A 12,334-nucleotide genomic window follows, 5' to 3' on the forward strand; every position below is an offset into this window, starting at 1 on the left:
AAAAAAAGAAATTGTTAACTATTTTTAATTATAATACAAGTATTGCAGGTTTTTAAAACTGAGGCCTTATTTTTAGATTTACATGCTGAAATACTCAATAGATATAATGATATGATGTCAGGAGTTTGCTTCAAAATAGCCAGGTAAGGGGTAGTAATGAAACTGGCTGTGAATTGATACTCACTGAAGCAGGCTTATGGAACCTGGAAGAACAAGATATATTCAGTCTACTTCTGCATATGTTTGATATTTTCTCTTTAAAAAAAATTAAAGTCAAGAAGACCATGGTGGCTGGCAGCACTCAACTGAATGATAAACCAATCAGGTGACTAATTTCCACCAACAATGCCATGTATGCTTGCTCATATGCCCTCAGAGGCTCTCGAACTAATCGATTTTAAAAGGAAAATAATCATTATCTTTTTAAAAGACAAATTAAAATAAATGAATCCCAGGATACTTTAAATCCCTAGGGTTCACAAAACACAGGTTAGAAAATGCTGCTTTCGGCAAATTCCTGGATCATTGGTGCTCTAGAGACTCCTATTATATACATTTGCCTGCTCAGTGTTTGCTACACTATGTCACTAATAATTGCCAATTTTGTTTTATTCTAAAAACTACTGGAGGCACGGTAGTTTTTAAAAAAAAAAAAATTTAGATACATAATAATATTTTTAAATTTATCGACAAAGCATCCTTAAGACACAACTTAATTATCCAATAGTAAACCAAGTAGTTAGGGCTGTTTTCCCACCAGGCTGTTCTTCACAGTAGCTAATGATAAGCTACACTTAAAAGTACGTTACAGTAGTCCCCTTCTTATCTGTGGTTTCACTTTCCAAGGTTTCAGATACCAGTGGTCAGCCAAGGTCCAAAAATATTAAATGAAATCTTCCAGAAATATACAATTCTTAAGTTTTAAACTGCCTGCCGTCCTGAGCATCATGATGAAATCTTGCACTATCCCATCTAGGATGTCAATCATCCCTCTATTCGTGTATCCAGACTGTTTACACTACCTGCCCACAAGTCTCCGAGTTATGAGATCAACTGTCATGGTATCAATGCTTGCGTTCAGGTAACTGTTATTTTACTTAATAATGGCCTCAAAGCGCAAGAGCAGTGAGGCTGGTGTGATGCTGGCAATGCAGATATGCCAAAAAGAAACCATAAAGTGCTTCCATTAAGTGAAAAGTAATAGTTCTTGATTTAAGGAAAAATTAAAAACAGTATGTTGGGCTGCTAAGACCTACAGTAAGAACAATTCTATCAGCCAGGTGCGGTGGCTCACGCCTGTAATCCCAGCACTTTGTGAGGCTGAGGTGGGTGGATCACAAGAGGAATTCAATACCAGCCCGGCCAAGATGCTGAAACCCTGTCTCTACTAAAAATACAGAAAAAATTAGCTGGGTGTGGTGGTGCATGTCTATAATTCCAGCTACTGGGGAGGCTGAGGCAGAGAATCACTTGAACCCGGGAGGTGGAAGTTGCAGTGAGCCAAGATCGCACCACTGTAGTCCAGCCTGGGCGAAGACTCCATTTCAAAAAAAAAAAAAAAAAAAGAAAGAACAATTCTATCTATAAAATTGTGAAGGAGGGAAAAGAAATTCTTGTTAGTTTTGCTGTTGCACCTTAAACTGTAAAAGTTACAGCCACACTGTATGATAACTTTTATTACAATACATTGTTGTAATGTTCTATTTTATTATCAGTTATTGCTGTTCATCTCTTACTGTGTGCCTCATTTAGAAGTTGAACTTTGTCATGGGTATGTATGTATAGGAAAAAACGTGGTATAGTTAGAGTTCAGTACTATCTGTAGTTTCAGGCATCCAGTGGGGGTCTCAGATAAGGGGGGGACACTACTATATATGCACATTAATAGCTCTAAGGAAGAAAACTATACGATTCTCTCCACAGATGCTGAAGGAGCCTTTGATAAAATTCAACATCCATTCATGATAAAAAATACTTAAATAAAATTGAGGAATACTTTTTTTGAGGTAGGGTCTCACTGTGTCACTCAGGCTGGAGTACACTGGTGGGATCACGGCTTACTGCAGACTCAACCTCCAAAGCTCAAGCAATCCTTCCGCCTCAGCCTTCCAAGTAGCTTCAACTACAGGCACACCCCACCATGTCCAGTTAATTTTTGTATTTTTTGTAGAGACGGGGGCTCACCATATTGCCCAGGCTAGTCTCGAACTCCTGGACTCAAGCCATCCACCCATCTTGGCCTCCCCAAGTGCTAGGATTACAGGCATGAGCCACTGCACCTAGTGGAATACTGTCTTAATATGACAAATTAAGTTCTAAAGCTAGTATCTTTCTTAATGAGGAAATATTAGAGGCATTTCTACTAAGATCAGGAACAAAGCAAGCATACCCACTATCTACCACTATTCAACACTATACTAGAGATATAAGTCTGTGCAATTATATAAGTAAAATCAAACAGAGGCATAAGAATGGACAAAGCAGTAAAATTCTCTATTTGCATATCATATATTAGTTCCCTAAATGATAACACAACTAACTCAAATAATTTTTTCAGTAAGGTAGTAGGATATAAAAGTAACATTTAAAAAAGCAATAGTTTTCATATACACAAACAGTAACCAATAGCAAACAAATGGTAGAGAAAATCCCATTTATAATACTAACAAAGAAAAATACTTAGGAATAATCTTAAAATGTGTAAAATCTATACAAAGAAAAAATCAAAGCATACCTGAAAGACACAAATGTAGATGTAAATAAAGAGATAATACTATTCTCAGAGAGAAAGACTCAACATTATGAAATTATCAGTTCTCAGGCTGGGCGCAGTGGCTCACGCCTGTAATCCTAGCACTTTGGGAGGCCTAAGTGGGCGGATCACGAGGTCAGGAGTTCAAGACTAGACTGGCCAATATGGTGAAACCCTGTCTCTACTAAAAAATACAAAACTTAACTGGGCATGGTGGCTTGTGCCTATGATCCCGGCTACTTGGGAGGTTGTGGTAGGAAAATTGCTTAAACCGGGACCCAGGAGGCGGAGGTTGCACTCCAGCCTGGGCTACAGAGCAAGACTCGATCTCAAAAAAAAAAAAAAAAAAAAGAGTTCTCATAAGTTGAATGTAACCCTAATAAAAATCCCAACAATGCTTTTGAATGAAATTAGACAAGCTGATACTAAATTTCATATAGAAAAATACATCTACAAGAATAGCCAGAAAAACACTGAAAAAAAATACAATAAACTACAAGAATGGGACAGCCCTTACCAGACTTACACCATACTATATATAAAATCCTCTCTAAAGCCAGGTGTGGTGGATCATGCCTGTAATTCCAACACTTTGAGAGGCCGAGGTGGGTAGATCACAAGGCCAGTAGTTCCAGGCCATCCTGGGCCAACATAGTGAAACCTCGTCTCTACTAAGAATACAAAAATTAGCCAGGCATGGTGGTGCATGCCTGTAGTCCCAGCTACTTGGGAGGCTGAGGCAGGAGAATGGCTTAAACCCGGGAGGTGGAGGTTGCAGTGAACCAAAATTTCGCCAACTCAGCCTCCAGAGTAGCTGGGATTATAGGTGTGTGCTACTGTGCCCAGCTAATTTTTGTATTTTTTGTAGAGATGGAGTTTCACCATGCTGACCAAGCTGGTCTTGAACTCCTGACCTCAGGCGATCTGCCCACATGGCCTCCTCCAGTCTATTCTCCATGCAGCAACCTGGGGAATCCTTTAAAAGGTTTTGTCAACACATTTACTTCTCTACCCAATGCAAACTATTTGCTCAGAATAAAATCCAAAATATTAACCCTGGCCTACAACATCCATCAATGACCTGCCCACTTCACTCCACGGGTGTTACTGGTCTTCCTAGAGCATAACAAGCATAGTCCAGCCTCAGGCTGTTGTACTACTTTTTCCTTTGGCCTGGACCTCTCTTCCTTGTGCACAAATGTCTCCTCAAGACCTTCTATAATTACACCATATGAATAGCATTATTACCACCGCATCTCTTTCTCTCCCTCAACTCAACTCTTCTTCATAGCATTTATCACTTATTTCTCATATATATTTTCCTCTCTTTCCTTTTGAGACTATAAGTCACAAGAGAGCAAGGACTTTGTTTTATTCATTGCTATATTCCTAGCACCTGGTATACTACAGACTCTTGGCAAAAGTCAACATCATACTCAATGACAAAACATAAGAAGAATCTCATTCAAGACAGAATCAAGAAACAACTTTTAAAATACTGTGTCAGTTAACAAACTGGCAAATTTTTAAGGTGCATGGCACATCTGTAATCCCAGCTACTTGAGAGACTGAGGCAGGAACACTGCTTGAGCCCAGGAGTTCAAGACCAGCCTGGGTTGGCAACCTAGTGAGACCTCCATCCCCCAACAACAAAAAACTTCAGTGCACATGCAGCTCAACAAATCTTTATATCTGTACACATTCATATAACCACCACCCAAAAAAGAATATGGCTGGGTACAGTGGCTCACCCCTGTAATCCCAGAACTTTGGGAGGCCGAGGTGTGTGGATAACAAAGTCAGGAGATCGAGACCATCCTGGTGAACACGGTGAAACCCCGTCTTTACTAAAAATAAAAAAAATAATAAAACAGTAGCCAGGTGTGGTAGCACATGCCTGAAATCCTAGCTACTCAGAGGGCGAGGCAGGAGAATCGTTTGAATCCAAGAGACGCAGGTTGCAGTGAGTGCACAACACAGCGAGGCTCTGTCTCAAAAAAATAATATGTTCTGCACCTCAGTAAGTCAGTCAATACCCCCCAAAAAGGTAAACACTATTCTGACTCCTAACCCCAATTATGCCTGTACTTGAACTTCACATAAACAGAATCAAACACCATGCTCTTTTGTACCAGGCTTCTGTGTTCAACTTTATATGTGTGAGATCCATTCATGTTGTGTGCATCCATAGTGTATTCTTTTTTACAGCTTGGTATTCCATTTTATGACTGTACTACAATGTATCCAATCTACTGTTGATGACATTTAGGTTACAGTTTAGGGACAACATGAATAATGCTGCCATGAACAGGCCTGGGTATGTCTTTTGGTGGTAATACTTACTTATCTATAGATTAGCAGTTCTTGTTTGTTTTGGCAGGGGCTGGTTAATAATACCTTAGCTTGGGAGGATGCAGGGAACTAGAAAGCGCTGGTAAGAATATAAATTGGCATAACCTTCCTGGTAGACAGTGTGGCAACAGGTACAAGCAGCCTAAAAACATCTATACTCTTTGACCAATAATACTAGTTCAAGGAAATTTCTTAAGAAATCGCACATGCCAGGTCTTCTTCTGAGTGTTTTATAAGTATTAACTCATTTTATTTATTCTAAGGAAATAATTTAATGGTCACAATAATTTATTTAGGATGTCAATCATATCATTAGTAAACATAAGAAAACGTAGTAAGCTAAATAACAGGGGAATTATTTTCAAATATATTGTACTTCTGTGAAATTAAACACTATGTAGCCACTAAAACGTTTTCAAAGAACATTAAAGATATAGGAAACAGTATACATTAATAAAAAAAAGGTAACAGTGGAATGCATAGAAAGAATTCCAGTTTTGTTCTTTTAAAAAGGATGTATGCATGTGATGAAGCAAATCAGTATGAATGTCATGATACTGTAAATGCTTTCTGATAAAAAAATAAAAAAGGATGTAAATGCAGACCACGTTATTAATAAAATGGTAATCACTGAAGACATGAGTACTTCCATATCCTTTATACTTTTCTGCACTTTCCAACTTTTCTATAATATATTGCTTTTATCAACTAAAAAATGTGATTGAAGGCTACTAAACAATGGTGTTTACATTTAACAGGAAGAAAACAGAAACTGTAATACAATTCAATTAGGGCAGTGAGGCAGTTTTGCATAGGATGATATTAAAGTATTACAGAAAGACATCCAGCCTGGAGATAAGGGAATGAGCCTTATCAGGAAACATGTTCACTGTGTCCACCAAGAACTCAGGGAGAAAGAACTCCATCTCTAGGTTAGACAGAACATTCCCAGCAAAATCCTGTTAATTCCACAGTTCACTGCCCCTAGAGTTCAATTATACACAGTACTCTGCCTGGCAAGTGTTCACTTCTCACTTCCAAAAAGGCTTAGGCAGATGGACGGATGGGAATTCCTGCATACTCAGGATGCAGCTAAAGCCTGACAGCCTCAGACTGGAAGAAGCTGGTTCCAACCATCCTACATCCTGACAGAAAAGCATCAAGGACAGGCCTTCCTTCTCTGTCACAAGAAATTAGGGCAACAACTTTTCAGATTTCCTTATGTCAGAAGCGCCAGGCACAGTAAACTAAAATTTATATATATCAAAATTTGCTGATTCCCCAACTTTAAAAAGTCCCTCTACTTGAAGAAATAAAGTTAACAAATTATCCAGGCAATGGCAATTCTCTGTATCCAACTTCCTCCTCCCTCCTCTACAGATGGACTGCCTGTGGTCCAATTAAATCTGAGCATAGTAAAGACACACCTTAGCCCTTTAAGGGTCAATTGTGATGGAAGCAAAGGATATTTAATAATACAAAGTAACATTTTGCTGTGTTCCAAAAAAAAACACTCATTTCATGGTAAACATCAGAGTAAATACGAGAAAAACATACAGAGCCCAAATTACCAATACTTAAGAATTAAACTTACATATTGATCATGAGAAAAACATACAGACCCCAAATCACCAGTACCTCAGAATTTAAGCTTTGCCTGGCACAGTGGCACGTGCCTGTGGTCCCAGCTACTCGGGAGGCTGAGGTGGGAGGACTGCTTGAGCCCAGGAGTTCTGGGCTGTAGTGCGCTATGCCAACCGGGTGTTTGCACTAAGTTTGGCATCAATATGGTGACCTCCAGGGAGCGGGAGACCACCAGGTTGCCTAAGAAGCGGTGAACCGGCCCAGGTCGGAAACAGAGCAGGTCAAAACTGCCGTGCTGATCAGTAGTGGGATCGCACCTGTGAATAGCCACTGCATTCCAGCCTGGGCAACATAGCGAGACCTCGTCTCTTAAAAAATTAAAAAATAATTTTAAAAAATTAAACTTTAACATATTTATATGTCAAAGCAGAGAGAGCATATTTGTTTCGGCCTTGCTCTCCCTCCTTCCTATAAGCCCTCTGTATTTCCTCTTTAATTTCTCCTATTTACAAGTGTATACTTAAATGTATTACAAAATTCTCCATCAAATACTTGAGGCTTTTCATGGTTACAGTGTTAAGTAACCTAAATTAAGGTAAATACAATTCTAGTCTAAAATTTAGTAGCCTATCAAATCTTCACTGCATGAGACAAATTTCTTATGCAGCTTAACCGCCTCAAATTTCAAAAAATAGTTCTTGAAAAAAATAAGCATTTACATAATCACCAAGGATTCTGATTTTATTCTATATAGAAGCTAAATGTTCAGATAATCTTTATTCTAGTTACGTACAATATGTTATGGAAACAGAGGATGTGGAAATAGAATTGAATATACAAGACTGCTAAAGATTACCTTTATACGAAACAAGGACGCTGCCTTTCTTTTAAAGTGATAATTTGTTGTGTCTAGTTTTCTGTGGTCAGAATCGGCTAGCTTGAAAACTGATTAAGTAAAACTGTACTTGAAAATTAAGTAAAACTTAACTATACCTAGCACTCAACACTGCAAAGAACATTGTGATTTACATGGTTTTCTCTCCCTGGACCAGTAGAGGGAGACTACGACATCTGGCCTGGTCGTGTAGTGTTTCTGTAAAAATTGAGGAGGGGGGAGCGGAGGCTGTATTTAAATGTCCTGCTGTCAATCAAAAGACACTTCCTACAATCACAGTCACCATATCTGCTATTACTCGTGAGCGTGCTCTCGCCAAGAGATAACACCAAACGAGGCCCGGGAAACCGGCTTCACCTAAAGGTGACCGCAGGCTTTGCCACAACACCCAAATAAGGACTTTGGGAGCCCAACCCCAACTAGTTTCTTTGTTTAAATGCCTGCGAATCCCTCCCACGCCGGAGTCAAGAGGCTGTGGCGCCGCCCTTTATTAGCCTTACACTTTGATTACAAAACACACGAGTCGGCGGCCTGGCTGCGGAGGCGGCCCGAGCTCTCAAACGTCAAACCCTGAGCGTGGCGTGGCTGAATCAGAGGGTAGCGTCCGCCGCCGCAGCCAGCCTGCCGGCCCCGCAGCGTCCGCCGAGCCGACTCAAGTTCGCCGGTACCCGCGCCCGGGGCACAGCCGCGGGCGGTCCCGGTGTCGCCGTCCTCAGGCGACAGCAACTGCACTCTTTGTAAAGTTTGAGCCGCGGCGCGAGGGCGACCCAGGGGGTCCGGAGAAGCGTTCCCTTCGGGCCCCGCCGCCCACTCCATATGCCCCAGCACCAGTGACCGCGGGGAGTGCGGGGGCCCGGGGCCGAGACCCGGGTCAACCTGCTGCCCGCCGGGGGCCCAGCCCGAAGTCCCCGAGCACCTTTCAAGTCCCCTAGAGTGAGTGCCTCATCTGTTGCTCTGTTTACTCCGCGGAGACCCGCCGAGCCTGACTGGCGCGGTCGCCTCCCGGGCCCGCAGCCGCCGTCGTCCCACAGCCCCAGGAAGTTTCATAAAGACGGGGAAGGGTGCGCGACGGGGACCAGCGGCGCGGAAGAGACACAGAGCCGGGGCGAGCCCAACGCCGCCCGGAAGGAAGGCAGGCGCGGCGGCCGGCCGACTGGCCGGCGACTCGGGGCCGGAGCCCCGGGCGCGGCGGGGCGGGGCGGCGACGGCTCCGGCGGGCGAGGGGCTGAGGGCCCGACCGGCGCTCCGCCCGCTGCCCCCGCCGCGCCCGCCCGGCCGCGTCCCCTCGCCCCGGGCTCCCCCTGCCAACTTCTCCACCGGCCCCCTTTGTTCCTGTTTGTTGTGGCGACTCTTCGCCCGGGCCAGGCGAGCCCACCGGCTCCCCTCTGGAGCCCGCTCGGCGCCCGGCGAGCCCGGGGCCCCGCGAGCACCGCTGCCCGGCCCGGGGGCTTGGTGCCGGGGCCCCCTGGACCCTGGGCGCGGCGTGGCGGCCCGGCCCGAGGGAGGCGCGGACGGCCGGCGGCAGCGGCGGCGGTTGGTCGGTGGCCGACGGCGGCGGCGGCTGCTGGGCTGGAGGGGGTTTATTTACCTGCCGTGGAACCAGTCCTTGCAGATATCGCACTCGATCATGAAGCGGTTCACGTCGTACGGCTGACGGCACACACAGTATACGGGCGGGGGCGGCGGGGGCGCCGAGGCCCGGCCCGGAGCCGCCACCGACACGGCTGCCGCGGCGGCTCCAGCTGCTGCTCCGGCGGCCACCGCCGCCGCCGCTCCCGCCATCTTTAAAAAACACACGCTCGCTCGCAGCTCCGCTCGCCGACTGGAGCGAGCGCAGCCGCCAGCCAGCGCCGCCTCCTGCAGCAGCCGCGGCGGCGGCGGCGGCTGCGGCGGCGGCGCCTCAGTGCGCGCGCGCGAGGCCGCGGCGACTGGCGGAGGGGGAGGAGGCGGCGCGCGCGACGCGCGAGGCCCCGGCCCGGCTGCTTCCGGCGCTCGGCGCGGGGCCGTGCGTCTCGCGCACGTCTCTCGCGCTGGCGCGCGCTTCGCGCTCCCTGCCGCGGCGGCCGGGCGGAGGGAGCAGTTGTAGGGCACGCGGACGGCGGCGGAGGCGGAGGGAGCCGAGGCCCCGTGAGGACACGCGCGGCGGTTGCTGTGGCGGTGGCGGTGGCGGGCGCGCGACCGCAGCCGGAGGAGGACGGCGGGAGCGTGCAAGGAACCGGCTCGGCTATTTCGGAGCGAGAGCCGAGGCCGAGGAAGTTCCTGCGGAGTGCACCAGGGCAGACTAGGCGCCCCGTCCCGAGGACGGCAAGCGGGGAAGTTTCCTCCTGCCGGGGTCGCCTCGCCTACTTAGGAGTATCTCCCAGTCCTCCGCAGCCGCCCAGCGAGAACCGGCGCTGTGGCGCCGCACCCGGCGTGGATCCATCCACGCTGACACACCGAGCCGGTTGTGTCTTTCCGAGGGGAGGAACATGCCGTGGAATCCAGTTAAACTTTGGAAAACGTCCCACCCGAATTCCCACTGAGCAGCGAGGAAACCAGAGCGTTGATGGAGCCACTGTTAGTTGCGGGAGGGCTGTCCCAGAGAGGAATGCAACGCTGTCGTCCTCTGGGAGGAACCAACCTTGAAATGGGGTTGGTGGAGAGAGGGATGGAGAAGAGCCGGCATGCTTAGAAATAACAAGACCTAGCTCCAAACCGTTCCGATTCCCAAGTTGGGAAGACAGGGGTAAAATTCTAAGTGACTTCTCCCTCGGAAGAGGGATACCACAAAAAGTGGAGTGCAGGGTACTTGGCACATAATTGGCCATCAGTAATTTTTGAATGAGTGAAATTGAGAGCCAAATATAAGATGATAAAGTGAAGGATAAAAACAGCAGGCAAATAATGAATAGGAAACATTGCTTTAGAATCATAACTGTGGCTTGGAAGGGATGTTAAGGATTTTCATTGAATTGAGTATATGTAGTTGAATTTTTGCTGGCGTTTCTATCAATGGGGAAAGCCTTACAGCTCCCTAGGTAACTTTTGTTAAGGGAGGAAGAAGTGTCCTGTCACCCACCCCCAGGCAGAGTCGCTGACTCTAATCTTTTTTTTTTTTTTTTTTTTTTTTTTTGGCGATTTCACTCTTGTTGCCTGGGCTGGAGTGCAATGCCGCGACCTTGGCTCACTACAGCCTCCGCCTCCCGGGTTCAAAGGATCATCCTGCCTCAGCCTCTCAAGTAGCTGGAATTACAGGCCTGTGCCACCACGCCCGGCTAATTTTTGTATTTTCAGTAGAGACGGGGTGTCACCATGTTGGTCAGGCTGGTCTCAGACTCCTGACTTAAAGTGATCTGCCCGCCTCACAAAGTGTTGGGATTATAGGCGTGAGCTACTGTGTCCTGCCTAATCTCCTTTTTTATAGTTGAGGGAAGCTAGTAACTTGCCTGAAGTCTCACAGATTAGAGCTCTACCTGAGGTGTTTCTCAATTGTGAACCATTTGTTTTTCTACCACACCACTGTTTGGCCCATATATAGCAGGAAAAGGAAAGGCTGGAAATCATAGCCTACCACACACTGAATAAGTTTGAAACATACTTCTACTGGAGAAAAAAAGAAAGTTACTGTAATTTTGGCATAGGCATCACATATCGGTGGAGTGGAAAGACGCATGCACTCAGGTCCTACTTTCTATAAGCTGTGTGACTTCAGGCCAGTCACTCTATTTCTCCTGAACTAGATCCTTGATGATCTGTTGAAAGAAAAATTATGGATAGTAATACCTTCATTACCTCACAGAGGTTTTATAAGGAGCAAAAAGACACTGCTGTTGTTTTGTTTTGTTTTGAGACGGAGTCTTGCTCTAGCCAGGCTGGAGTGCAGTGGCACGATCTCAACTCACTGCAACTTCGGTCTCCCAGATTCAAGCGATTCCCCTGCCTCAGCCTCCTGAGTACCTGGACTACAGGCACATGCCACCACACCCGGCTAATTTTTTGTATTTTAGTAGAGACAAGGTTTCATGGCCAGGATGGTCTCGACATCCTGACCTCATGATCCACCCACCTCGGCCTCCCAAAGTGCTGGAATTACAGGCGTGAGCCACCACGCCCAGCCAAGACGATATATTTTTTAAATGTGCTTTGTAGAAGGTGTGTGTTGTCGGGACAATACAGCAGTGAAGAGAAGGCAAGCAAAGCTGTCTTGTTGAAATCTGGCTAAAGAGTACCAAATCAGTCTGGTATAGGGTGTCCTCTGGGGCCACCAGTCCTTGGGATGTTAATATGGAGTAGGCATGCCGGGGTATGAAGAAGGCAGCCAAGCAGAGAAGGAGACAGCAGCAACAATGAGAGATTGGTTATCATTATGATTTGGATCTGTGTCCCCACCCAAATCTCATGTTGAGTTGTAATCCCCAATGTTGGTGGTGGGGCCTGCTGGGTGCTGACTGGATCATGGGGGTGGATTTCTCATGAATGGTTTAGTACCATCCACTTGGTATTGTCCCCGTGATAACGAGTGATTTCTCAATCTGGTCATCTAAAAGCATGCGGCACCTCCTCCCTCTGGCTCCTGCTCTAATCATGTGATGCAGCTTGTCTTCAGCCATGATCGTACGTTTCCTGAGGCCTCCCCAGAAGCCAAGCAGATGCCAGCATCATGCTTCCTGTACAGCCTGCCTTCCATGAGCCAATTAAACCTCTCTTCTTTACAAATTGCAGTCTCTGATTTTTCTTTTCTTTCTTTCTTTTTTTTTTTTTTTTTTAAGACA

At 46.1% G+C, this 12,334-nt stretch overlaps 1 protein-coding gene, 1 long non-coding RNA gene and 1 other non-coding gene across 3 annotated transcripts in view; 2 read left to right on the top strand and 1 right to left on the bottom strand.

Moving 5' to 3' along the window:
- Nucleotides 1-9,469, bottom strand: part of KDM7A (lysine demethylase 7A) — an 88,960-nt gene extending 79,491 nt beyond the window's left edge. The window contains exon 1 of the mRNA XM_017499795.2: nt 9,172-9,469. Coding sequence (XP_017355284.1) covers nt 9,172-9,365 — 194 coding nt within the window. The 5' untranslated portion in view covers nt 9,366-9,469. The remainder of the gene's footprint in view (nt 1-9,171) is intronic.
- The window catches only part of LOC108283453, a 150,229-nt gene that overhangs the window by 119,517 nt on the left and 18,378 nt on the right, over nt 1-12,334 (top strand). The gene's annotated exons all lie outside the window — the stretch shown is intronic.
- Nucleotides 5,623-5,682, top strand: LOC119467115. Its single transcript, XR_005195644.1, has one exon. It is a non-coding gene; the product is annotated as a small nucleolar RNA Z39 (small nucleolar RNA).

Source organism: Cebus imitator, unplaced genomic scaffold (assembly GCF_001604975.1).
Source record: "Cebus imitator isolate Cc_AM_T3 unplaced genomic scaffold, Cebus_imitator-1.0 Scaffold260, whole genome shotgun sequence".
NCBI classification, from domain to species: Eukaryota; Metazoa; Chordata; class Mammalia; order Primates; family Cebidae; genus Cebus; species Cebus imitator.